Consider the following 27,290-nt stretch of genomic DNA (forward strand, 5'->3'; position numbering starts at 1 on the left):
AGATGGTGAGGTAGTACCAAGAACTTAGTTCATGGCCACACTGAGATTTGAGCTGGGAAACTTCAGACTCATAGCTCACCTCTTATAACCACTGAGGTTCAACAGTTCTATAAATTGTAAGCTTAAAATGTACACTTTTTAAAAGCCTTGCCTTGTCATGATCCTGTTTGTCCTGACAAGAAACCATAGGTCTGTCATGTATGCATTTTACAATTTATAACACTAGCTTTCTTGGCTGGTCTCATAAAATTACTGCCTAGGCCTCCTTTTTGTCCTGGTGTTTTACTGGCTGCTCGGCAACGCTTTAAATTATCTATTAAAACATGTCTATCTTACCTTTTGGTAAGACCCCTGAGGCAGCTAAGAATGCAATCTTGAAACAACACACAACAATTTAAAGGAACAGTGAAGGCACAACAAGAATACAAAGTCGCTGCATGTAGTACTCTCAGTGCCGAGAGTAAACACAAACCAAGTATCTGCTGAAACAACCACTCATTTGCTGTTCTCTCAGGTTCAAAGTATTTGTGGAAATAGTCCTATCTGAGTGTTAATTTTACTGGCTATAAGAACACAAGAAGAGCTTGCTGGATCAGGCCAGTGGCTGATCTACTCCAGCACTCTGTTCTCACAGTGGCAACTAGATGCCTGTGGGGAACCTGATCATTTACCCCTCCTCCATTTTCTAGCAAGTGGGTTTCAGACGCATATTGCCACCAACCATGGAAACAGAACATAGCCATCATGGCTAATAGCTCTGGACAGTCTTATCCTCCATGCATTTGTCTAATCCCTTATTTTAAAGCCACCCATATCTTCAGTTTTATTTCCAATTCCTTTCCTAATGATCCCTAGCAAGGAAATTGCCATTTTCACAGCTGATGCTTACTGTGTCGACATCTTCATCAAGCTATCCACTACAACCCCCACCCCCTGGCCAGGCCTGTTTCCTGGTCGCTGGTTCACACCCCATAAGCATATATGCTGGTGACTTTCCAGTGTTGAATTGAAAAGTCTGAAGTGTAATTTTAAGCACATTCACCTGGAAATGTTCAGTGATCCCAGAATGTCCTACTTTTGCTTAGGATGTCCCTATTTTAATCAGAGAAATGTTGGAGGGTATGCATGTTTACAGTCCTTTCGATGATCTGGAACCCTCATCACAAAGGGTTCCTGATCGCTAGCTGAACTGTGCTTACAGTGTCCCTTCTGGCCTTCCCACTCACTGCAGGAAGTTCAGGATGGAAGCAACAGGACTGACATGTGCAAGTATGATGAGGCTGGTGCCAGTATCCACAGCCTCAACAGGTAATTAGGTTTCCCTGTTCAGACAAAAACACATGAATTGGACTAGTTTCATTTGCATATTTTGGCTGCTCCTTAATCACTGCAATAACTAGCTGGTAGGGAACTTCATAAAGTGGACACTCAGGTTGTAAACGTGATCTGTGTGGGATGCACGTTCACAACCTGCAGCATTCACAACCCATGACTGCGTGGCTGCGCATGCTTGGGTTGCGATTCAGCGCTTCTGTGCATGTGCAAAGTGTGATCTAGCGCTTCTGCGCATGTGCTACTACCGAAACCCGAAAGTAACCCATTGCGGTACTTCCAGGTTTCAGCAGTCCATAACCCAAAAAAACGCAACCTGAAGCAGCTGTAACCTGAGGTATGACTGTATTATGTATGTTCTAGTACAAAAGCACAGCTCCAGGATTGTAAAGAAAGTGATCATGAAGACTCACTTTGGCTTGTCAAGGGAAGATGCCTTTGTGACTGCATGATAGAAAGCTATGCTGCTGCTGTTGTTTTTTTAAAAAAAGTTTTATGTGAAGTTTCTGAAGTAAATTTGAATGATATTAACATAAAATGCAATACTAATAAACCATTTCTTCTTCACCTACCCTAGAGCTGCTAAAAAAATATATATAGCAAAATTATTATCCTCCCCTCCCACTTAATGGAAGTGAAATGGTCTTCTTGAGCACAGACATATTGAAAAAGCCAATAAGGATTTGATTGACAGTAGTTGTCCGATTAGTGTCCCTTTCTGAAAAGGGATCTAAATATGACTCGCCTAAAGTGCTAAGTGAAGAATGGATGCATTCAATCCTGGCAAAGTCTCCTTAGAAACACCAGGCTCTAAGCATAATAAAAACAGGCAGGCAGGCCCACATTTTATGCTAATGTGCCATGAAGCTTTATTAATCTGACCTTTGGAGAGAAATGAGAAATAGAATAGTGGCCCGCCATAATTGTTAGCGGCAGCATTTTAGCAGTCTTTAATCTGCACTTCACTTTAATATCTGCTCCCAGTTATGGTATAAGCCGTAAGAGGACCTGACATGATGTGCAGCATTCCTGTGCAGCAGGAGGAAACTGGTGGTTTCGAAGTCAAAAGGAATGCAGCCTAAGTGGATCATAAAACGAGTCACCCAACCCCTATGAAGAGACTGAGAAACACAAAATGAATGCCTTCTTTGTTTTGAGCACCTGCACAATGAATGCACACTGCTGCAATTACAATATGCGTGGAAGAGAAACCGAGACCCACTCACTGGACTTACAGCCTCAAGGTAATAGCTTTCAGCTATTGCTTGAGAGAGCAGATATATTGTGGCAGAGGTATAAGCAGCACTCCAAGGAATCAATATCGGATTATGCTGATCAGAAACAGGTTGACCTAAGTACCATGCAACACAGTCACTGTAAGACTGTGTATTTTAATTTCCAGCATGAAAATTCTGGTAAAGAAAAACATAAGAAAGTGTTGATTTTGGAAGTCATACAATGTATTATAGAAACATTGTTCCAAACATATGCTTATCATTTTTTCCCCTGAATCCCAGGCAATGTTTTGGGGGTCAGGGTGCATATATATATCTGGGGGGAAATATTGATTGGATCATAAAATGCCAATTTCAGATAAGAAGAACTGGAGAAAACCCCCTTCAAAACACACACATGCAACAACAACAAAACCTTTCCACATACCCCAAAGTAAGCAAAACGCAAGCAAAACAGATAACTCATCAAACAGAAACAAGCAAAGCACAAATATGCTCCTCAAAGTCCAAAAATAAGCACCGTGTACACACACCAAAACAGGCAAAACACATACACAGTAACACATAAACAACAGCAATAAAATGCAATAAAACAGTAATAAAACAGCCTAAAATGCAAGTAAAACTCCTGGAACTTATCAAGCAGCATCTTTCTTTAGAAAGTCTTTTCTAAACAGATATAGAGGAGGCTGGAAGATTAAGCAGAGGCCTCCAGAAGCCCTTCATTCCCCACCCACGTGAAGCCTTTGTGACTACATGGAACCCACATATACTCTGGGCAAAGCGAAGGAAGAGTGTGGAATGGTTTAAGGCCTACATTTCAGAAGCAGTGTAGTAGGGAAAGGTTGAAGAGCTTTTCCCTTTGCTGCATTTCCTCTTCCATCTTGCAAGTGGTCTTTCTTTTTAAAAAAAGGAAAGGGGAAAAAAGTGTGGTATCTGATGTATGTATTTGCATGTAATGTGTAGTTAATGCCTTCTATAAAATAAAGAGCAGACTCAGCTGTTGTCAAAGGAGCCTACATTTTCTGTTTAGCTGCCTACACTTGGCCTGTTCTTTTATGATGCATTTCCATTTCCTTTATTTCTTTTATCAATTTGCCTCTTTCATTTTCCCCCATTTGGTTATGTATGGCATCTCATTTAGGCATGTACCTCTAAACTCGGCTTTCATACAATCCCAGACTACTGCCTCTGACATTCCTGGAATAAGTATATAAGAACAAATGACAGTATATAAATGAGCATACTAAAAGAAAAAAAATAAGACAAAGCTACATTGTATGTACTTTTTGCTTTGGTTGTTACCCAAAATATATCCAACTAGCAGACATTGCAGGGATCCATGGCTGGATCTCTTACATTATTGGGGGAGGGGGGTTTGGCATGCCAGCCCAAATCCTCTTCCTTACCCCATATTGCAACTTTGACAGGTGATTATTCCTGCCCACCTTTCAAAGTTGGCCCATGAGGGCAGGGTTTTATGTGCGAAATTGTTTTAATTGTTTTTTATATAGAAAAAGTGTTTCACACACACACACACTTTGTGCTAATGTTTTTATTGTTGTTTTTTATTGTGAATCACTTCAACATATTTTATGGGAAGCAATTCACAAATGGAATTAAACTGATGATATTTTGCTGGGTGAGGGACCCTCAATCCTTTCTTGTGATTTTCCCCAATTAAATTCACTCTCTCAAAACTTTCCGTACTAGCAGCTTTTGGGGTGGGGTGGGAGTGGGGAGGTCTTTCCATTGGAAAATTGCACAGTGGTTAAAGCTTAACCCCCTTTCCCCAGCACTATGGACTCAATTAAATCAGGCAGCTTCTTTAAATAAGAGTGATATGAGATTCCATAATCTTATCTTATTTGGCCCCGATATAAAATCCAAAATGGAATAAAATGTAAAAGGTTGATATTTGACTAAAATTAATCAATCATGACTTGAAGCTATAAACTGATGTTGAGAAAGCGTATTAAGCTTTTCTTTTCTTTTTCTTTTGTAAGGCTATATTCACTTACTGGAATAAGTGCCATTGAACCCATCAGATAGACGTGCACAGGATTGCACCACAAATAATGGCATTAGTGTTTCCCTTAAAACAACAACAACAACAACTGTATGATGTTTTGGAAAGCTCTGAAAGGCTTCATAATTTTGAATATTTCCTCTTTTGCTTATGTGACTTAGTGGAGACTAAGCATCTATTGAGAGCATTGATGGACCAACCTAAAACACTTTATTTTGACTTTGAGATCAGGTAGGTATAAAATTAAAGGTAGGCTGCATTACAGTAGGCGAGGAAGAAGGAGATTCTGTTTTGCCTCCACAGTATCCTCTGGAAAACTCCTAACACCCTTGAGATTAATCAATAATTTTGTAACGATGACAACAAAACTCTACCTAGTTAGGTTATTAAGGTAGTTGGTGATTCTTATAAAGTTTTTGTTCAGTTTTGAAAAAGGCTAGTAAATATTTACACTATATATTTCTGCAGTGTGCATAAGCACTGAATTTCCAATGCATTAAGTCCCTAAACTCTGATGCCTGAGTAATCTTGCTTTTCCTGAGAGAAATCTCCCTGAAGTATCTTTAGGACAGACAGGCAACAAACTCCATCTTTGTGTTGCATACTAACAACTGGATGATGCACCTAACTGCTAGGAGTAAGGTAACACTTCAGTCTTCAAAACTCTGTCAGCAATTCACTCTCCAGTTAGTATCCTGGATTCTGCCATATTGCTGTTCAGGAACGGAAGCTTGTTGAAAAGAGCTCAACATGACACGACTAAATATTTTGTATTAAAAGACGCACATTAGTTTTTAAAAAAGAAAATTGGCAATTAAGAAAGAGCTTTCGATGATGTAATGGGCTGGCTAATGTACCGAGTACACTACTGCCATCTTCTGGGAACATTCACAGCCACTCAGCCTGTTATGCATGGTAGAACTAACATGCACTGCTAGCAATTTCAGACCAATAACCTTCCTTTCTTTATTAATGGAGGACTGGACTAGTTTTAAATTCAATGACTCTTTGTTGGGGGTCATTTTGCCATGAAAAATGTCTTTCATGCAGCAGTAATAGGGTTCGGAATAACTGACCAGTGAAACATTCTAAATAGGGACAGGCAAATAGCACGCTATTGATTGGCATAAGGTTATAGATAATTTTGTATATGAAAGACAACTTTATATCTCTTAAGCACACAGATGTAACTGTGTGTGTGTGTTTACACTGTGTGTGTGTGTGTGTGTGTGTGTGTGTGTGGTGCAGCAGTCAATCCCAGCTGTGCTATAGATGTTGTAACAAGGGAAGATAGAAGATTTTCAGTCTGTGGCTTTCAACCAACATGAGATTAGACAGAGTAGTCTAATCTCATGGGACTGCTGTGCTCTCCTTCTTTCAGAGAATTAGTAAAATAATCTCTATAAAGCATTTCTGCCTTTCTCTACTCTGTAAGAAACACTATCTCTTACATGACTAAACATATAACTCACATGTCTACTTGGTTGCCCTAGAAGCATTTGGGAATAATCTACAACAATGTAACATATTTCATTACCTAACACTTCTCTCTTTTCCAACAACAAAATATTATTAATTACTGGATGCTCTTATGTTCTTCCTCTCTTTTCCAACAACAAAATATTATTAATTACTGGATGCTCTTATGTTCTTAACTACTGGATAGTGTTGCAGTGGATTATTGGGGTGTGCAAAATGTTTGGACAAATCTCAAGCCAAGGATCAAAGTGGAGCCACTTCAGACAGCTTCAGGGCTTATCTGAGCCTAGTACGATCTCTCCAAAGTGCCTAAACATGAGCAGGGATTTCCAAGGTACTGTGGAGCAAGTAAGAGAGCTAAATAATCATCTTCATAATAGGCTGCCAACAGCTTTTCTGAAAAACTGGAAACATTTTTCAAACATCATATAAGGAAGATGCCAAGGTAGGGAAACAGCTCTTTTGTGACAGACAAGGCAAGCTTCTACAGAGATAGAATGATTTTACCAGAGAACTCCAATTACAGAGCTTTGAGGAATGGCTGTCCCAGTATTGCATCACCTTGTTCCTGTCTCTTCTATATTTTTTGCTAATTATCAGCAGTTGCTTGGAAAATGCAGGACATCCAAGTCCTTCTGCCTCTGTGTTACATGCCCAAGCAACCACTCCTGTCATATAAGGTTTGCACTCAGCTTCTGTGACTTGTGGTGCTAATTAAGCCAAACACAAGCCTGAAGTTTTATTTTAAAAGATGAAATAAAAATAAAAGATAAAATAAAAATCATTCATTTCTAAAAGACTATAAATCTTGATAAATGCTACATTGACATTGATTTGTTGGCCCAAAGTATCCACATGGTTTTTTCACTGATCATAACTCACAAACCATAATCCCAAACTTTCTGAAATTATGCAGCTTTCTTTCTTAGGGACATCCCTACAATGCATGCCAAGTTCATAGTAAAATTGTTGCCCACAATATCACAGGTGAAGGGTGCTAAGGAGACCCCTATTCTCCTTACAGAGTTGCATAGCTGGGATTTCCCCGGGAAAGTGGGTTCCATTCTGCAATTTGACAGGCATTCTTCACTTGGCAGAGGTTAATATGCCTGCAAATTTCATCCATTTTTGGGGGAAAAGCTAATTTTGATTCTCCCAAAATAGTGAATAGGGCAAAATGAACCTTCATTTTTCTCTGAAGGCCTGTCAGACCCCATGCAAAACTGAGCAGCTTTCAAGGAACAAAACTGAGATCTGAACAGAATCTTGTGGTCTATGAACACTCCTAGGGCATATTACCATATTGTCAATTACACAGCTTCATACTTTTGGAGAAAGAAACTCTTGATTTTATCCCGAATCCACAATATTTTGGACAATATTGGAAGAACTCCAATAGCTGCTTGTCTTGTTCTTCATAACCAAATGTGTAAGACCCTGGATACTCAACTAGATTGGTAAAGAAAAAGCAATTTATATGTGTTGTATATGCAATATAACATTGTGCCACCAGATGGCATTGTGGAGTCCTATTTTTCGCTACCTGTTTTCCCTGCCTGTTTAAATTTACAATGCGTTTAACTGAAACGCTTCTTTGATGTGTCTAGATCCAGCCTGGATGTTATCATTCCACTGTCCTCAGTACTGTATTTTTGTTGACAAAAATGAAATTGCACTATCTCAGTAGACAGAGCACGAGACAATGCCATCTGATCAGGCCCAAATAAAGGAGGTGAAATATGAGCTTGGCACAAGAGAAAGGCAGCGACAATATTTCCAGTGAAAAGCGAAGCCCATATATTCTCCTCTCTCTGAGAAGAGCTAAATTCCTGTACTATGAGAGAGTGAAATCATTTTTATTTACATATGGGAAACTAGGTGGTTTCTCTGTTTAGAGTTTTACCTCCCCCCCAAAAAAGTGAGGGGGATGCATACAAGCTGATGTCTTCTCAGGGACAGAATATCCAAGCAGATTCGTTTTCATATTGTTAAAAAATAGTATGAAGAATTCATTTCTGCACTGAAATGAGGAAGGCAAATTTGTCCTAAAGGGATAGAATGAACATGCCTAAATAAAGGGAACACTGCTAAACTCTGTTGGGCAGGATGTGATTGGACTATGTTTTGTGCTTTCCAACTGGCCCCAAGCACACTTTACCAACTGACCTAAATTTGAAACTAACACCAAAGGGGCACCCCCCCCCCTTTTGCAAATGAACAGTTGCTGTTAAATCAGACTTCAGGAATACTATTATTCAAATCCCTTCCACTTAGAAGTTCACACCAACATTAAAACTTAATGTTTTTTGAACTATTCACTTTGATATGACATCAAGTCACTTAAACTATTAATTTACTTCATAGAACAAACATCTGTAGGTGGTTCCCATAAAACAATAAAAATGCAACATTCGATAACATTTCCTAAATACTAGATAAAAACAAAATGCAGCAGTATGCTGCATATAAAACTAAGCAGCGTAAAAAACAAACCTAAGCAGTGAACACTAAGCTGTGTACAAAAAAACCCACCACTACCTTCTTCACCACTCTGTCAAAAAAACCCCAAAACTGCCCCCCCCCCAAAAAAGGTGTATTGGTGACTGGTCAATGATTGACAGAAACCTCTGTGTTCAGAGTAGTTTTTTTTTTTAAGGAATGCCCCACCTCCTTCAAAGCAGTGGGGATCACCTGACCATGCAGCAAAGCATTCACCACACCCTGAAGCCACCTAGTTAATCCTCCACAATTTACCCAAACCAGCCAGGATGGGCATGGATCAAGAGAGTAGGCTACACAGTTACAACCATCTTGTTCACACACCCAGGCATCAATAACCAGGACTGTTTCTACAAAAATCAAACAGGATTGTGCATTGCACATCTCAACAGATCAATAGTGGCAATCAAGTCCCCATGGAAGAGAGTGCCTTGCAAAATTATCACAATAGTCTCTAAGGGCTCCAAAACTGGGCTGCCTGAGGGAGATGAAAACAATGCACAAAGCACTTGGAAAAGCCCCAGTGGATGTCTACTGGAAACAGCAAAGTAAGCTTTCTTCAACACTATACCAATAGATACAGTGTACTCTTATGTGTGTTCAGCTGTGTAAGAGACTTGTGCCTCTTGCACTCCAGCCGTCTCCAGATCTATTTCTTTCCATGAAGCTCCCCAATAAATGAGAGGACTGCTCAGGCTCCGCCAGGAACAGCACTTTATTTGGAGTGCTGCAACCGATAAACAAGTTGTTCTATGTGATTATACCTATGCAGTACGAACTATGCTTTTATGATGCAGAGATTAAAACATCTTTTGCATTACAATACAGGACCTTTTGTTCAATATCAAACAAAACGTCAAAGAAGGCTCTGCTACCCACCATTTATGATATCTTCACAATTGCAAGTCATTCGCCAGCATTTGAAGCCATTCAAGTGTACTCTGGCAATTTTGAACAAAGACTCACAGAATCAGATTAAGATTCCTTTCAACTCTGCGCCATGGATTATTTAAAGACGTGTCAATTTTATTTTATTTTTTGGTTGCTTCCAGCTCTTATTGCTTTACTTTTGTTCTTTTTGTGTGTAAAAATCAAATGAAATAAAATCAACCTGTGACAACTTTATGCAGCCAACTACAGCCATCAACCCGACCTTCCAAATAGGACTGGCTTTAGAGCTTCAAGCACTGTGCAGGTGCCTTACAATGGTTTCCGAGAATTAAGTGAATGACAGATATGCAGCAAGTTATTCCCATATGGTCTCCTCTTTACTCCTGGTAGATAAAGATCAGTAAAGGAACAGATGTTTGTTAATGAAATTAGAAAAGGCAGGCAATATGTTCATAATAATAGAGAATCACATTTGTTAAATGGATCGGCAAGCGAACAGTCGCTTTGTATTCTGATTGCTAAAGGTAAGCGTAAAATGAAAGGAAATCGAACAGTTGAGAAGCTCATAGTGTAATTAAAGAGCTGCCTGTCAATATCCTATGGCGCTATCTAGTTTTGCATATGAGGGGCAAAACTAGTGGGGAACTGCAGATCCTAAACTTGAGATACTTTTAGAAGCATTGTCCACAAAGCATCTCTTTAGTGCAAATCTTCTAAGTCTCCCCTATTGATTCCAATAAAAGGGACACAGGTGGCGCTGTGGGTTAAACCACAGAGCCTAGGACTTGCCGGTCAGAAGGTTGGCGGTTCAAATCCCTGTGATGGGGTGAGCTCCCGTTGCTCTGTCCCAGTTCCTGCCAACCTAGCAGTTCGAAAGCACGTCAAAGTACAAGTAGATAAACAGGTACCGCTCCAGCGGGAAGGTAAACGGCATTTCCGTGTGCTGCTCTGGTTCGCCAGAAGCGGCTTAGTCATGCTGGCCACATGACCCGGAAGCTGTACGCTGGCTCCCTCGGCCAATAAAGCGTGATGAGCGCCGCAACCCCAGAGTCGGCCAAGACTGGAGCTAATGGTCAGGGGTCCCTTTACCTTTACCTTTTATTGATTCCAATGATCTTTGGGTTAGACTGCCCATCTGGATCCAATCCACTGTAGCTTATTTATATTACAGTACACTTGTGTGCCACATTTCTGAATTGTACTCATGCAGGCCAGAGAACAGCTAAAATACGAAATATGCAGACATAGCTCAGTTCTATTTCTTCCAGCACTGCCCATAAATAAAATACTACCCAAAATAATAAAACTGAAATGATTGGTAATAAACATATAAAGGGACCCTGCAAGTAGTAACTGCCCACCATCAAATTATACTAAGCAGTATTACATTCTGCAATATGTGGATCAAAACTTATCGGCTACTGCTCTGCAACCTCTAAGACAAACCGAATGGAAATAAAAACATTTATAGTAGGAGTTCAAAGCCTGAGCCAAATCCCGTATACTTGGTTCACAGTTCAGGATCATATTGCCACCAGTGCTAAACCATGCTTACTTTTAACCAGAGCTCACATTCCTAGCTAGGGTTTGAAACTTTTTATAAATGATCATTGTCCACCAGTTAATGAGAAAAGAAATTGTGTTTGGAAATTATGAAAGGGGAGTGATAATTTTGATAGGAATTGTTTGGGTTTGTTTTTATTGCACTTGCTTCCCTTTTGAAGTGGCTTTGTTTTCCTTTATTCTGCAAATTGTCTTTTCAGTGGTTTACATGCTGCAGCCTGCTTGAGTGTCTGCTCTTTCTGAAAACCCTATGATGTCCTCAGCTGGGCTTTCCTGTAAGTGTGAGACGATAGAGAAGCTGCCCACCGTATTTCTGACAGCTATTTTAAAGTGAAGGCTTTTTACTGTGTGGAATATTTCATCTCTTTTTTGAGGTAAAATGACTTTTCTCAAAGAAAGAAAAAGAAAGAAAGAAAGAAAATCAGCAAACACCGTGTTTCAATTAAATAATTTTACTCTGACTAGACCTATTGAAATGCATGGACCTGTCAAGGCAATCCTCTATGTGTCCACTCAGAAATAAGTCCTATTGTTTTCATTAACCCCCATCCCCTTGTAGGTATGCAGCCTTAGTCATGTTCATTCATTTCAATGTGTCTACTCGGAACAAGACTTAGTTGAATATCACTCACTGATCTCATGCACTTTTGGTAGGTTGTCTGCCCAGCTTTCCACTCTTCAATTAAAACCTAGAGGAAGATGTCATGATGTATCTTCTCCATGCAGGTTTTTAACAGATCAGAAAGCAGAATGTTGGAGGAATGCTGAATGGGAGAAAAACTCACTCACTACCTAGCTGCGATAAGGTAAGCCCGAATGTACTGATTTATTTTTTAAAAACAAAAATCTAAAGCAAGGGAATAAAACTTTCAAGAAACAGGATGTCAGTTTTGGTGTAGTACTATCTGAAACCAGGATTTGAAGTTTGATAACAAAATTGAAACATTATGCCTACATCAATTCCCTGAAGAAACGCACACAAAAAGCGATAGAAAACCACAAGCATTTTTTTTTTCAAAATTGCAAACAATATGTAGAAAAATGGATCACTTTTTTATTCAAAGTATGTCTTGTATTTCAGTGTCTCACCCCCTTAAGCAAATGTTGATGTTTCAGTGCAAATAAAGACATGCCAAGAGCATGCAGCAAAATTCAGGAGGAAAAAAAATCAGATGCAATTCTGGGTATCAAAGCATGAACATTCCATTGCAGCAAAACCAGTGCTTCATATGGTTGCTAGAGAGTCATTGATTTGTTCCCCAAACTAGATTTGGCAGACTTTAATGGATAGAGTTGTTGGAAATATTTTACAGGTCTTTGACAACTGTATACTTGGTTAGTCTCTTAAATTGAAGACCTAATGAACCTCTGAGCATGCTGGGTCCTGCCAACTTGCAGAGTGCTGGTGACCTCCTTTAACATATACAGCACTGCATGGAAGCAGCAAGCTCAGAAATCATTCTTAAGAGCCTGCTTACTATCAGCTGCTGTGCAGGGAGAAAATGCTTTCTAGATAATTTGATGCTGTGAAAGTGGAAGACAACATGTATGAGGTATCTCAGAGGGAGATACAATAGGCATGAACTTAAGCATTCACAAATCTACGAACTTGTACTACTAACACCTCCTTAAACCTACAAAGCAAGTGACCATCTTTTTTTTTTAGAGCAAGCTCTATGATGAATTCTGAAGGACAGGATTTAATTGAGGAGGGAGAGGGGAAAAGCTGACGCACACCAATTCTCAATTTTCTTTTTAACCCTAATCCATTAATTCCTTGTAGGCGTCAGTGCTCTGGTGAGCATATGTGCTGGCAAGAGCTTCCATTAACTTCAATGAAGGGAACAGCTTTGCATGTGCAAAGAGATGAATAGATTGAGCTGCCCTGTATTGAAATTAATGGGGAAGCCCTTGCTTCCACATGGTGGATATATCTGCACTCCCACAGCTGTAGATCGGAACTCTAGAATAGGTGACATGAGGAATATACATGTATGTATCCCATGTGCTTATTAGAAGTCAATTAAGAATGTCAGAAGAACTCACTGAAAATGGACTGCCATGCAGATTTCCATCCATCTGCCCATTCAACCACCATCATAGCAGCAACCCTTGTAACATGCCTTCTACCTTAGTTTTAGCTTTTAAAATCTTTATATTTAATAGATACATATATTGCTCTACAATGTATATTATTGGCATATTCATTGATGTATAATTGCCACCATCCTGTCAGGTGCCTTGCTGCTTTTCCTTTTTTTTGTAATGTGGTTTGCTGATTTTGTGTAAGTTGCTTGTTGCTAGAGGCAGCCTATATGTAATAAGGCTAACCATGCCTAACCATGTGTACTCAAAAGCAGGCTTCTTTATTGGTTTTGCTTTTTGTTGTTGTTTAGTCGTGTCCAACTCTTTGCAAACCCTATGAACCAGAGCACGCCAGGCATTCCTGTCTTCCACTGCTTCCCGCATTTTGGTCAAACTCATGTTTGACCATCTCGTCCTGTCGTCCCCTTCTCCTTCTGCTCTCAATCTTTCCCAACATCAGGGTCTTTTCCAGGGAGTCTTCTCTTCTCATGAGGGGGCCAAAGTATTGGAGGCTCAGCTTCAGGATCTGTCCTTCCAATGAGCACTCAGGGCTGATTTCCTTCAGAATGGATAGGTTTGATCTTCTTGCAGTCCATGGGACTCTCAAGAGTCTCCTCCAGCACCATAATTCAAAAGCATCAATTCTTTGGCATATCAATTCTTTTGCATCAATTCTTCCATATATCACTACTGGGGAAACCATAGCTTTAACTCTATGGACCTTTGTTGGCGAGGTGATGCTGTCTAGGTTTGTCTTCACTTTTCTCCCAAGAAGCATGCGTCTTTTAATTTTGTGACTTCTGTCACCATCTGCAGTGATCATGGAGCCCAATAAAGTGAAATCCAGTCTAATTTCCCCTATGGAAATTCATTAACTTTGAAAGTGAATGCCCCAGCAAGGTAACCAATTTGTAAATATCTGTTGTTGGCTGAGATATGCATGTCTGCTGTGTGTTATGACATATGTAAAACATTACATATATTTCTGCATCAGGGGGTGATATTTTCTCAATACTTTCCAAATGTAGTAGACTCCCCACTTTCCCATGGAGGAGAAGGAGAATGGTGATGGGAAGGGCAGAACTAGTGTGCTCATTTCCATGGTCCCACCTTGAGCATTTATATAATCTCACTAGCAGATGGCATAGTAGAGTGGCAACGCTCACCAGATCTCCGGTTGCCCACATTGCTGCTGCATACTGAGAGGCAGAGAGGGAGCATCAAGGCTGGCCTGGTGCAAATGTACTGGTAGAAGTGCCAGAGTAGCTCTGCTGGTGTGTTTGCTCTGCACCAACCTCACTGCTGCCTCATCTCTCCTAGTAAGTAGTGCTAATATGGCTGAGTGGCGAGTGCTGCCACCTGAACACATCTTTCATTACTGTTTAACTTCATACTGAATGCCTGAAGGTGACTAATAAAAGCTTCATTTTAAAGATACTTTTTATGCTAAGCATGTTTGAGAACTCTCACCACAGCAACAAAACACAGGCCTTACCATGTTATATATATAAAGAGTTTGCTCTGAAATCCTAAAAATAAAATATTTTTCAACCCAATTTTAGCATGTGCAAGATGCAAACACAACATTTCTTGATTTGTTTCTTCTATACAAGGCTTACACACATCTGTTGTTCTGGGCAAGGAAACTTTTACCTAACTTTGTTACATATCCTACTACTACTGCTAGCAAATATTACAGCATTCTGTATCAATTCAAATGAAGAGGTCTTCAATTAGTGTGATCAGATCTGTGAAACTAAAATATTTTGCACTAATTACACCAAGAAATGCTTACTCGATAAATTATTTCCTTTTACTTATTTACAGATGCTTCTGGACAAAGCTCATTTGCATTGGCAATATTCCTTGTCTCGCCATAGGTACAGATTTAATCCCATACAACAGTTTCTACTTGGTGTCAGTTTAGGAAACAGAGTCAGGACCAACTACGCCTCAATTTATACATCTGCCATGACACACACTAGCAGTTTATCTTATGCTGCTACTAAGAGTAATAAGTTTCCATAAATATGCTGCTATACAGTTTATTAGCTATCCTCATACAACAGAAGCAAACCAAAACCTTATTTCCTATAGCCGATTCCATTCAGGTCTTCATATATTCAGAAAGAAAAGATCTCTGCACTGTGAGTAAAAATGCAGTGCTAGTATATTAGCCTCCAATATGATAAAAATAAAGTCGGTAATTATTTTTAAAAAACATTCTATACTTTGTTCATCAACTTGGGTAGACTTTATAAGCCAGAAAATATGGCTTATAAAGATTTAAACATAAATAAGCAATTAAATAAAAACTACTACCATAGCAACATACCTTTATTCCTTGAATTCTCTGGACTCTTTTCCTGCTGTAATTGAAAAGAAAAAGCAACAGTTACTCCATCTATACTGCCTAAAGGCTAAGAATAACTTTATTACTCACAGATCAATGACAAGAAACCTTTTCATATAGAGTTGATAAGTATATGCAGAACAATTGATCCTTTACCGTAGGGTAGGTTCCACAGAATTCACCAAGATTAATTCAGTCAAGCAGTAATGCATATCAAAATCTTAAGCTGCAGTTCTAAGCACAAATACTTGTGAGTAAGCCCTGATGAAGACAATGGGCCTTCAGAGTAATCATGCACAGGACTGTTCTGTAACATTTGTTTAAGTTCTTCTCTCCCCCCCCCCCCCCAGCTCTGAACATAACGGACTTCAGCGTTCATTTGCAGAAGAAAATTGCCAAGTACAGGAATCTCCCCCTATTCCCCATCGTCTAAGATGTAAAGTTGGGGTCATGCATTTGCTGAAGTGACCTTGGCCTTAAAGGAAAGGAACTGCTGCAAATCTTTCACACACAAGGGCAGTTAGGGCCTGAATTGTTCCGTGGTATGTTCTGTGCTAAATGAAGACTGCTAACTATAGTTGCAGCTTGACTGATGCCTCTGGCTTCCTTCAGCTTTTGCAGAGAGCTGCAGTCCATCTCATGGAATGGTAAATTTTTGAGCACCATTATCCCCAGTGCTCTAGAGCATCACAGTGTCTTCCAGGAAGAAGATCATCACGTTACAATTGTCTGGGACCATGATATCTCAAGGCCAGCCTTCTTCCATAAGAGCCTGCTGTGGGACATCACTCATCATATTTTGATTAGTCCCATGCCCTCTGAATTACAGCAGGTGAGGTTGTGAGACAGCCACAGCTCAATTACAACACCAAGCTATTTCCTCCCTAAAGAGGCAAGCAGCCCAAATTTGGTATGGATTGTCTGATGTGCTATAGGGTTTGGGGCTATTTTATCTCTAGGCTTTCCTGCTACCTAGTTTCCTTAAAAAATATTCAGTTTTTATTGATTGGCCATTGTCTGAAAGGTAAAAGGACTTTAAAATGTTGCCAGTGATTGCCCCAGGGAGCTCCTTTTAACTAGACTTGCCAAAAGGCTAAACTCTGATCCCCTGTAGAAGCAACAACAACAATAAAACCCCTTTCAATTTGCACTGGCTTCTTAAATAGAAACAAGTGTTCACTAGGTTTTATTTAGCTTGGAATTTTGTTGTTAAAGTTTATATTGTAAACCACCCTGAGCCTTAATAATGAGGACTCAGTTTTTTAAAAAAACAAAAACTCCACCTAAGTTATTCAAAATCAAATAGAAAAGCTGAGTAACTGTCCAAAGACATACAAAGTACACTGATGAATCTTGCAAGTCATCCATCTTACAAGCAGTTCCCTTGCCCTTATCAGACTCCAAAGCTAAAGTTGACAACTCATTTGTTCATTCATTTACATTTGCCTTCCTCTATGACACACATCTTATTTGTATCCAGGCAACCATGAGAGCATTATTTCACATTCAAGCATTAACTGACATCATATTGCATTCTTCCAGCTTAATTTCTATGCATATTTCATTTTGACTGACAAGTCAATTCTATAAAAAATAGTGATGTTGTTATAACGTAAGAGTTTGGAAGTACAGTGCATGTACAATTCATACAGAGTTCTGAACAACTGCACAAGCTCCCCACTACATATTAGATTTCCTACTCCCTGTCAAGAACTATAGCTGCAATCCTAAACACACTTACAAGACACTGAAAGTGGGGTTTACTTCTGAGGAGACACATGGAGGGTGGCATAATAACTCTATATTCCAATAGGCATACTGAGGTCAATTGGCTTAAACCCACATAAAATGATGCATGATAAGCAATTTATTGGTTATTAAAAAAAATTTATCCTTTTAACACCATTTTCTTTTGAACTTATTGGAAAATCAGAATCTAAATGCTTCACATAAATCAAGATTCCTTGCAAAGTTGAACTGAGACTTGGCAAACAGGGCTCCATCTTTCCAAGCTTCTAATTTGATTCAGCACCTATTGTAACAGGTTTTTTTTTAATTTTGGCGAACCTACCTTGAAATTATTCATTCTTTATCACCTGTTGTTGTGCCACAGGAGTGCAATGGCACTCAAATTAGTATTGTTTAAAATGCCTCAAATTAGTATTGTTTAAAAATATTATTGAAACATATATTTACTTGCAAAAATAAACAAGAGCTATATCCCTGTTATCACAAGAGAATGTGATTTTCTGTAACAAGATTTTGAAGCTTAATTCTTTAAAGCAATTTGCAAACATCACAGCATTCTTCTTTCTGAACAAACTATGATGTTCGTTGTCTACAAGTCTTGGCACAGGTTAAGACAGACTGCACAGCTTGTGATACACCAGGCAAAATGCAGTAATGGATTGTGGCCTGTCAGGTTCTTGACAACCCCCTATATTTTTGTAGTTCCAAGAAAGCATCAAAAATAGAAAGTTTTCCTTACATGACTTTGGCTTGGTTTGTGAAGGCCTGGATTACAATACTCAACAAAACACACCTGAAAATTCTGAATATTGTATCTAATTTTTAAATTCAAGTTTCAACTTCTTTCTTTGAACAACTTGTGATTCAAATATGTTCAGGATAGGGTGACCATCTTTGTTTCTGGAAGGTGCCTTGAGACTTTTAACAGCCACTTTGCTGGCCGAATTTAAGCAGGTGATGTGTTTTGCAAATTTCAACTCAACGCTGGGAAAGGGTTCTCTTGCTAAATCTCTCCCTAATGATTGGGGAAAATCAACATCCTTTATTCAGAAGCCACTAATCTGCAAACCTATGCATGTTTACTCAAAATTAAGTTCCATGCAATTCAAAGACTCTTACTCTCAGGTAACTGCATATAAAGGGAGGATTGCTTTCTAAGTGAGTTTGTGAACAAGTTGAACACATTGTTGTAATATTCATATGAAAAGTATGTTAGCCATTTGTAGTTGCAGTGATTATAGTCACTGCAGTTGCAACAGCAGGGAAGAGGAGAAAATAAATTAGAAGCAGATTATCCTGCTGGCATCTACCTGAATTTCAGCTCTAAACTAACCTTCCCCCACTCAGCTTATCCAAAGTTAACAATAATTCTATTTTATTTTGGCATTTGCTAACCAGCTTCTTCCTGTTGAGCATACCACTACAAAAGGCCATTTCTGTGCTTTTACATACTAACATGAGTGTATCAAAACAGTAGGAAATGCTATTATAACAAAAGCACGTTCTCCAAGCTCATTCAGGCTTCTTACCCATCCAAAGCCATATTTGTCAATTACTTATATAACTAAATGAGATTCTCAAGGCCCACACTTCTACCAATAGAGGGTAGTTCTCTGGTCTGCTGTTTCTAATTGAGGATGAACTAATTCTCTGGGGGTCTCCTCAAACTGGATTGCGAATTTCCAGAATTTCACCCAAGAAAACCAGGGGAAACTTGGGACTTCCCTGGCAGGAACAGTGCTGGTGACAGAAGAAAGGAAAAGAGAGAGTCACTTCTTCTTCCTTCGCCTTGGTCATCCCATCAAAATGACTTGGGTGATGGGTCATAGGGAATTGCCAAACCTTTGCCAGCACCTTGCCCTGAAAGGAGGCCCAGATTCCACCAACAAGCACCAACCAGAAAGCAGCTCCTGAGAAGACCATATTTGGCCACTGCCAGAAGGTTCCAACTGTGCCAGCAGGAGCAGGGCTGCACCTGCTCATTCATTTGCTTGATGGGAGAGGAGTATGAAGGATGGGGAAATCTGTCTCCTGGCTTTGGTAGTGGGGCATAAAGGAACCCTTCCCTGGAAATGCCTCTACTCAGAACAAATTTGGAAGTAAAACAAACAATATTACCAGCACTGGGAAATCAGGGTTGCCCCAGCCACACAGCTAGTCCCAAAGACAGCATGCTATATGTTTTCATGTTACTGTGGGGTTTGTATTTGGAGGGAAGAGCCATAGCTCAGGAGTAGAATGCCTGATTTGCATGCAAAAAAATACCTGTTTCAATTCCCCTGTACCAAGATTTTCAGACTACCCCTTGTGTATATTTTCAAGTTTTCCTGGCAACTTTCTGTGTTTTAGTTATTATCAAATAACTCTGCTGATTTTCCGAGTCTCCAAGCTAATGTGCTCTGAGGCATTTCTGCAAATAAGTATTAAAATTCACAAGAAATGAGAGAGGCCTGAAAACGTTTTTCAGGAATTTTGGAGTGGGACCAGCTTGTCATTTTCTCACTCAAAGGCTCATTACTTTTAAGAGCTGCATGGAAGGTAATTTTTCCCCCTGCCTGTTGTGCAGTTATTAGATGCCGCGCCTCTGTCAGGAATAAAGGTGCAGGTCGTCTTGCATCATCAGAGTTAATTGAAAGTTCAGCCCAGTGTTAATGAAATCAGAAATGGCCCATCAAAGCTTCAGATTCACTTGATATTGCTGCTTTCCACATTCCTTCCTAGGCTTGAATACACATTGCTCTGTTCTGTTGCATATCAGAGTCACTTTAGTTAAATCCTGCTCAGGATTTAAATCAATGGAAGAATGAGAACAAATTACAATCCACTGCCAATCAAGGTCTGCCTAACAAAAGGAAATTACAAAATATAAGAGCACCAAAGTGAACTAACAAGAGACATTCAATAGATTTCCCTCTGCCTTCCTAACAAAAGTCACTAGACCTTACCCAGAAATCCAAAGGAATATTCTAAAAAATAAAGTTCTGCTTATCATTGCAATGCCAAATTGGCTCCATTAACAAAAACTAGATCAGGTTAGAAGCAAGATAGTAATGAAGTACCCAACCATTCCATCTTTGAAATGGACACAAGATCTTTGAACATACTAGACACAAAACATTCCATCAGATGTCAAAGAAATAAACAACTATCTGACATTTAAAATACATCTGAAGGCAGCCCTGTTTAGGGAAGCTTTTAATATTTGATGAATTATTGTATTTTAATATTTTGCTGGAAGCCGCCCAAAGTGGCTGGGGAAACCCAGCCAGATGGGCGGGGTATAAATAAATTGTTGTTGTTGTTGTTGTTGTTGTTGTTGTTGTTGTTGGTAGCAGTTCCCTGAGGAAGTACTTCTGACTACAGGTGGGTGAATTGCATTTCTGAATGTATGCTTATGCTTATGCTTATGCAGCAGCAGCAGCAACACCAACACCTTACTGCATGTAGAAAGTTAGTACAACAGGTAGAGGGCTAGGCTACTACATTCTCACTAGTGCTCTTGTTTTCTCTTTACAAGGACTTTTTCCCATGGGAGAACATTCAGAAATGTTGTCCCATATCTCCAACCTGAAGGGGAACATATTGTTGTACCAAAGCTGTGTGTTTTAAAGTTCTCTAATGCTGGACCATAACCAGCTGGGGCAAGTTATTATGCATACAGTGAATGCATGCACAGGCATAACTGCAACTATTTGTGCGGTTGTGCCATCTCAGAAACCTGCTTAAAACTTTGGTTTGCACAAGCCTACAAGGACATGTACAAAGATTATGTATACTTGATTTTAAATTTTGCTGATTTTATATATTGAAAATTATTTTTTATGTATATATACCACTTAGGGATCCTTTCACTATTTAGAAGAATCTATCAGCTAGCTTAAATATAAATAAATATGCAGGTCATGCATGATACCAGCTGCATATTTTAGATGAAAGTTGTATGCATAGGGAAGTTTACAAATCCATGCAAGAGATGCTCTCTCATAAAGACCAGATGGGGGACAGAATATTCACTGATGTCAACAGAAACTTACCCAAAAGTAAATTTGCATAATTGTATCTTTATGGTAAAAGACCCCTTGGACAATGGATGTTTCCGAAACAATGCCTTGCTAAAGTGTGTCTTATAAATAGATTTGTCGAAAGCATAGAAATATAAGAATTGCCATTGGAATTCTCAGAACTGCAGCTTTCATCCCATTCCACAATGCCTAGCACACTGCCACTGTTAAAGGGTGAAAATATTATAATGACTATTGAATTTATCTGGTTGCCCATATGCTCTCTGAGCAGCACACAGAACAGCAACAGTCATATTACCTATTATTAAACTATATGGAGGTGGTGCAACATAAGCAACACACTGTTATTAATTAATATGGGTCCTTTACCAACAGAAGAAGTGATTTTACTATCCAGAATCCCCAGCTTGCTTAAATGTATGAACTAGGTTGGAACCCAGATGAAATAGCCAAGCTAATACCAGAGGATTTGCACCATGTTGCATCATGTTCTGTTTCATCATCTTATGTCAGCCCAAACCAGTGAGGTGTATCAATGCACAGCACACCACTGCTGAAAAGAATTCTCTCCTTTGTGTCAGGCAGGCTGCATTCAATCCAGTCTTTTCAATGCACAGCGGATGAAAAGGGGAGAAGAAATTTCCACTGGGTTTGTGACGAGAAGAGATTCTGGATGGCTGACCACACAAATTGCTATTCTGGCATATTACGAGCTTCAAGCTACTTGCAATATATCTAACCTGGCATTGTTAAAAAAAAAACCTGATTTAAGTGCATTGAAATGCTTTAGCAAGAGTAAAAATATAATCTTTCCTTATTCCAGCTGCTATAAGCTGCAATCCAGAGCACACTTACTTGGAAATGAGTTACATAAAAAGCAAGGGTATTCACTTCCAAGGATTAGGGTCAGGGTGACAGTCTCCATATAAAGATCAGCTCAATTCTTTTTACGATGTATTAGATATCCTGACATTATCACTGCGCAGGGCTGTGCTGAGTGAACACCACAGGCATGGCTTGAAATTACTATGGGGTAAGGGATGCCTGCCTGTTATAACATCTTGCCTAGCAAAGAAAATCACCATGAGAGTGGCAAATGTTAGAAGACATGCTCCCATATTGAATCTACATGGAGTGTCTGATTTGAAATGCAGCCCTTACTGTTGTAAGCCTCTGGAGTATGTTAAAGGTGGAAGAACTATTTCCTTTAGACTCACTTGCTAAATTTCTAAATGTTGACAACCTTGAGTCCCTGGGATGGTTAGGTTGAAGTATGCTGATTTCTATGGCATGCTGTAACAACATGGTCATACGCTGAACAATAATTTTGAACAAACTGCATACTGCAGTTGCGAGCTCAATTACTGCTTTTTCAACAGGAAGGGCTGTAACACATGCTTTGCATGTAAGAGGTCCCAGATTCAGTGCCTGGCAACTTCAGCTAAGGCCTGGAAAGCTGAAACTCTTGAGAGCCACCACCAGTCAGCTTAGACCAAGCTTCTCCAATCTTTTGCCCTCCAGATTATTTTACAAGGCTCTCATCATTCTTGACTATTGACCATGCTGACTGGGACTGATGGGAGTTGGGAGTCCAACAACATCTGAAGGGCACCAGATTCTGGAAAGATTGTGTAGGCAGTACTGCACTAGATGGACCAATGGTCTCACTCGGTATAATTCAACTTCCTATGTCCTGCCATGGACTGGGTGGATGCACAAGAGTGGTGGGAAGCACCAGCTGGAGAACCCCCAGGGGAAAAAGGTTCAGAGCCAGGGAATTGGTGGTGGGATGATGATGAGTGGTGAGAAGGAACAGACTGGGAAGAGGTGGTGTCGGAAACTGAAGAGGCCACAGGCTTTAGTGAGCAGGAAGAGGCTGTGACAGAGATCAATCCAGACTTAGAGGCAGAGGAGGACAGGGACCAGGAGGCAGAGATCAGGCAGGCTGCTGAAGAATCCAGGGAGTCTCCCCCTCCTGCTGTGACCACCACTCCTCCCCCCCCCCCCCCGGTCTCCTAGAACACAAATGGTATTCGTGAGCTTTTGTTGTTAACCCACACACAAGGGTCTGTAGAGGATTAAATATTTTAAATGTACCCTTTTACCAATCCCCATCAAAGCCTTGGCTTCCAACAGTGTCTCCATATAAGATGGAACCATTAGCATAGCATCCATAGGCATATATGCTGGGGAAACAGGGTTGTAAGGAGATTATATAGTGCTGGCTCCAGGTTTTGGGGTGCTGTTGGGCAAGATGACCTCAGAAGGTACCTGAGTGGGCTCACCTTTTATTCGGGGCTGTCTCAGTCCAGAATTTAAGTTTATTTACCAAGATCTTAAACCAGGAACAAAATTTCGGTTTTTATATGAGCCAACATGAAACCACAGTACCTCTATCTGGGACAAAACGGAGAACACTGGTATAAACTAGGATCTAATACAGACCAGGATTGATATGCCAAGAGTACATGAAAGGAGGAGGGGTGGCTGATGCAATGGAAAATATCCATTGGAATAATGATTGTAATCTACAGCTGTATTATTTTAACAAAGGCCACGGAAATAAGAACCACACACAGAGAGAGAATAAACTCATCAGTTTCTTCAGTTGTAGTAGAAAACATTTTAACTTTTTAAACTGAAGTTAAAAAGAACAAATTGTGCTTCCATATCCTCCCACAACATCTAACCTTAGCTATATCTTTTCTACTAAAATAAAATAGTGGGATCTAAACACCTTCCAACAGGCACAGCGTTCATTAGTCTAGCACACAACATCATCTGTTATTTGACATGGAGATGAATTATTAGAATGCTGCAAACATAAATCACTAATTAAAAGGAAGTTGGGTGGAAGAGGGTGTACAAACCCATTTGTTTTAACATACTTTTGATAATGAAAGCTAGTCATCAGCTTTACTGTATGCTCTTGTTATAGGTTCTGGGTGCCTGAGTTTGTGGGTGTAAGTCACCCATAATTCTTGGATTCAGTAAAAGTTAGAATTAATCAAGGTTTGAAACCCCTGGATTTAGTTTCTGCTAATGAGCCAGACCAGCTCAGCAGATGGAGGCCATTGGCTGAACAAAGGCCATTAACCCATTAAGAAGGCAATTAACAGAAGACTCTCTGCCAGACACAGAGGGGGGAGACCCTGCCCTGAGCTCTGAGTACTTAGCAAAAGACAACCCCAGAGTTGGAATGGGGAAGTTTCCAGAATTTCAGTGGGCAGCTGAAGTAAGCGAATGGGAGAAAAATGTCAATTCTGCAAGCTGGAGGGAGGGTAGACCACGAGGTGGGTAGTCTGTTTTATGCTGCAGACAGCATCAAATGTGGTTGGGGTCTCTTTGTATCTAAGGCTGCAGCAATCGGAGGAACAGCACCCTCTTAGAATGTAAACACTGTGCTCTCACCATCTTGGTCAGGTTGTATATATGTGTAAATAAACCGTATATCATTACTGCAATGCAATTGTGTATGCATTTGCTCCCATGCATGCAAGGATGCCCTGGAGTATGAGTTTTCATTTTTTTAAAAACGTGAGTATCCAGCCCTTACAGAAGGCAAGTAATGACCGGGGGGCACTTTCCAGACAAGTTTCATATAGAGCAGTTCCAGACGTCTGAAGGGCTGCTGCCCTTCCACTCTGGCTGTGAAATAACCCCCTCCACTGATTTTTGGAGGGATAGTGGTTGCAGCAGTGAAAGGCAGGTCTATCTGCTATTTGTGGGGTTTGGAGGAAGGGTGTGTGAGGGCAAAATATGGCAGTGGAATGTTGACAAGGCACATATTTTATTGTCCAGAAGGATTTTTGAACAGAATGGGGGGAAGATAAACAATGACAGAGATAGCTTCCTCCCAGACTTCTCCTCATCCACTCGCCCATGTTGTTGTTGGTTTATATATTTGCTGTGGCCAGCAGAGATTTTGAAGGAATGGAAAAAGAAGCTGTGATATGGGGTGTTTCTGCCCCCCCCCCCACCTTCTGGTTCCAGCCTACCTAAAGGAACCACAATTTGATGTCTATTATATTAGCACTAAGTTCCATTTTGTAGTCATTTTAAACCATATTCCATATCTTCACAATACAGCTAAGAGATGGTGACTTATCCAGGGCAAGAAGTGAGCCTTGAGGAGTTAATGGTGAGTTAAGCCCACATTCTCAGAGTGTGTTTTTTTTAAAAAAAATCAGTATTTTTTAAAAAAGCTTTTAGGTTTGCTTATAATGCTGAGGTTTTGTTTGGGTTTTTTTGTAGTCCACAAACATGTTTGCCCATGTAGTCATGTTAGTCTTTAGGATTCCACAAGAGGTGGCACCTTATTTCATGTGTTCCTTTTGGGGAAGGGGGCCCATATTTTGGGAAGTGCAACCCAAAAGGGCACCCAACCACCTTTATCCACCCTTGGCTTTAATACTGGTAATGTCAGACAGAATACAGAAGAGACTTCAGATGCACATTACAGCCAATGTGGGGTTTTACATTCGTGCTATAGACTGATGTAAGGCAAAGACTCAGGTGTGCAAATGTCATTAAGCCTCCAGATCTGGAGAAAGTGAGAGCATAATGTGAGAGGACAGATTTCCATGAGACTAAAGTGATTAATCAAACCTCATTGTTAGCTCTCCCAGCAATTTAAGCTAAGCATACCTGCCATATGTAATGACAGCCAGGAAGCACATAGCAGAAGAGAGTTACAGATATCCATCTAAAATGAGACTTGGTCTGGAATGGTATTATAACAGAATAAGCCGGCTAGTGAGAATGAGAAATTGAACACACTCTGCTTTCCTCCTGATAAGAGGCAGGTTGTTAGGAAGATGCAATTCCCCTTTACTTAGGGAGGAACACCACTGCATTTACTGGACACTGTCCTTTCCCTTTTCATTTTAGACAGAGGTTCTGCAGCCAGGTAAAAGCAGCCCTGCTTTTTCTTTCAAAATTCAAACTCCACGGATAGCAGCACAACAACGGGAGCAATTTGAGAGACAGTAATAAGGAAGACAAATCTGCTTTAAAAGCAACCAATTTACTGTCACTAAGCTTACACATGCATGCAATGTATGCATGCATACACACACCCAGTTGATGATACTTGAAAAAGCATTTTCCCTGAAATTGCTGCCTAAGGTGAAGAGACCGAATGAGCAGCAGGTTGCAAGTAGCTCCTGCAGGAATTACATATTCCAGCTGCAGTTAGACTCATTTGCTCTGATTAGCACCATGGTTAAAAGCAGCTGCCAGCATCTTCTATTTTTATCCCGTCTTTTAAATTCTAGGAAGTTGTTCCACCGGATGGCAAGCACATTCCTCATTTTGATTCCTGCACACACTCCTCTGTAGAGTGGACCAGGTACCTCAACAGGATAGAAGAATTATTGAAAGGCTTCGTTACTGTTATATTTATATTTATATTAATGAAGCTCATCTCCAGCTTTAAGGCAAAGCTCCCTCTGCTGAACCCCCAACAGACAACTAAAAAAAAAATTGAATTCACACAATGACCAGGAGCAAGCAATACAATTGATGTTACCATTTTTAAACTATGTGCAGTATTGATATTGTATATCAGTTCCCCAGGACTGGAGGAGGGAGCAGAAAGCTTGGGATTATGTTCAGCCCACTCCAAAATGGGGGCTCTAGAAACCTATCCTGGTCCCAGGGTCCATGCCCAGCACCGCTATATTTATTATGCTTAATGCAAATATTCAGCTTCCATAGTAATGGAACATAAAGATAAAGGTAAAGGTACCCCTGCCCGTACAGGCCAGTCTTGACAGACTCTAGGGTTGTGCACTCATCTCACTCTATAGGCTGGGGGCCAGCGCTGTCCGGAGACACTTCCGGGTCACGTGGCCAGCGTGACAAGCTGCATCTGGCGAGCCAGCGCAGCACACGGAACGCCGTTTACCTTCCCACTAGTAAGCAGTCCCTATTTATCTACTTGCACCCGGGGGTGCTTTCGAACTGCTAGGTTGGCAGGCGCTGGGACCGAGCAACGGGAGCACACCCCGCCACGGGGATTCGAACCGCCGACCTTTCGATCGGCAAGTCCT

General features: G+C 40.2%; 1 protein-coding gene across 4 annotated transcripts in view; it reads right to left on the reverse strand.

Annotated features, from left to right (window-relative positions):
• Positions 1–27,290, reverse strand: part of FSTL5 (follistatin like 5) — a 319,455-nt gene that overhangs the window by 238,678 nt on the left and 53,487 nt on the right. For all 4 annotated transcript variants that reach the window (XM_028743543.2, XM_028743546.2, XM_028743544.2 and 1 more), the window contains exon 3: positions 15,449–15,482. In XM_028743543.2, coding sequence (XP_028599376.2) covers positions 15,449–15,482 — 34 coding nt within the window. The remainder of the gene's footprint in view (positions 1–15,448; positions 15,483–27,290) is intronic.

This window comes from Podarcis muralis, chromosome 9, assembly GCF_964188315.1.
Source record: "Podarcis muralis chromosome 9, rPodMur119.hap1.1, whole genome shotgun sequence".
In the NCBI taxonomy this organism is placed as follows: Eukaryota; Metazoa; Chordata; class Lepidosauria; order Squamata; family Lacertidae; genus Podarcis; species Podarcis muralis.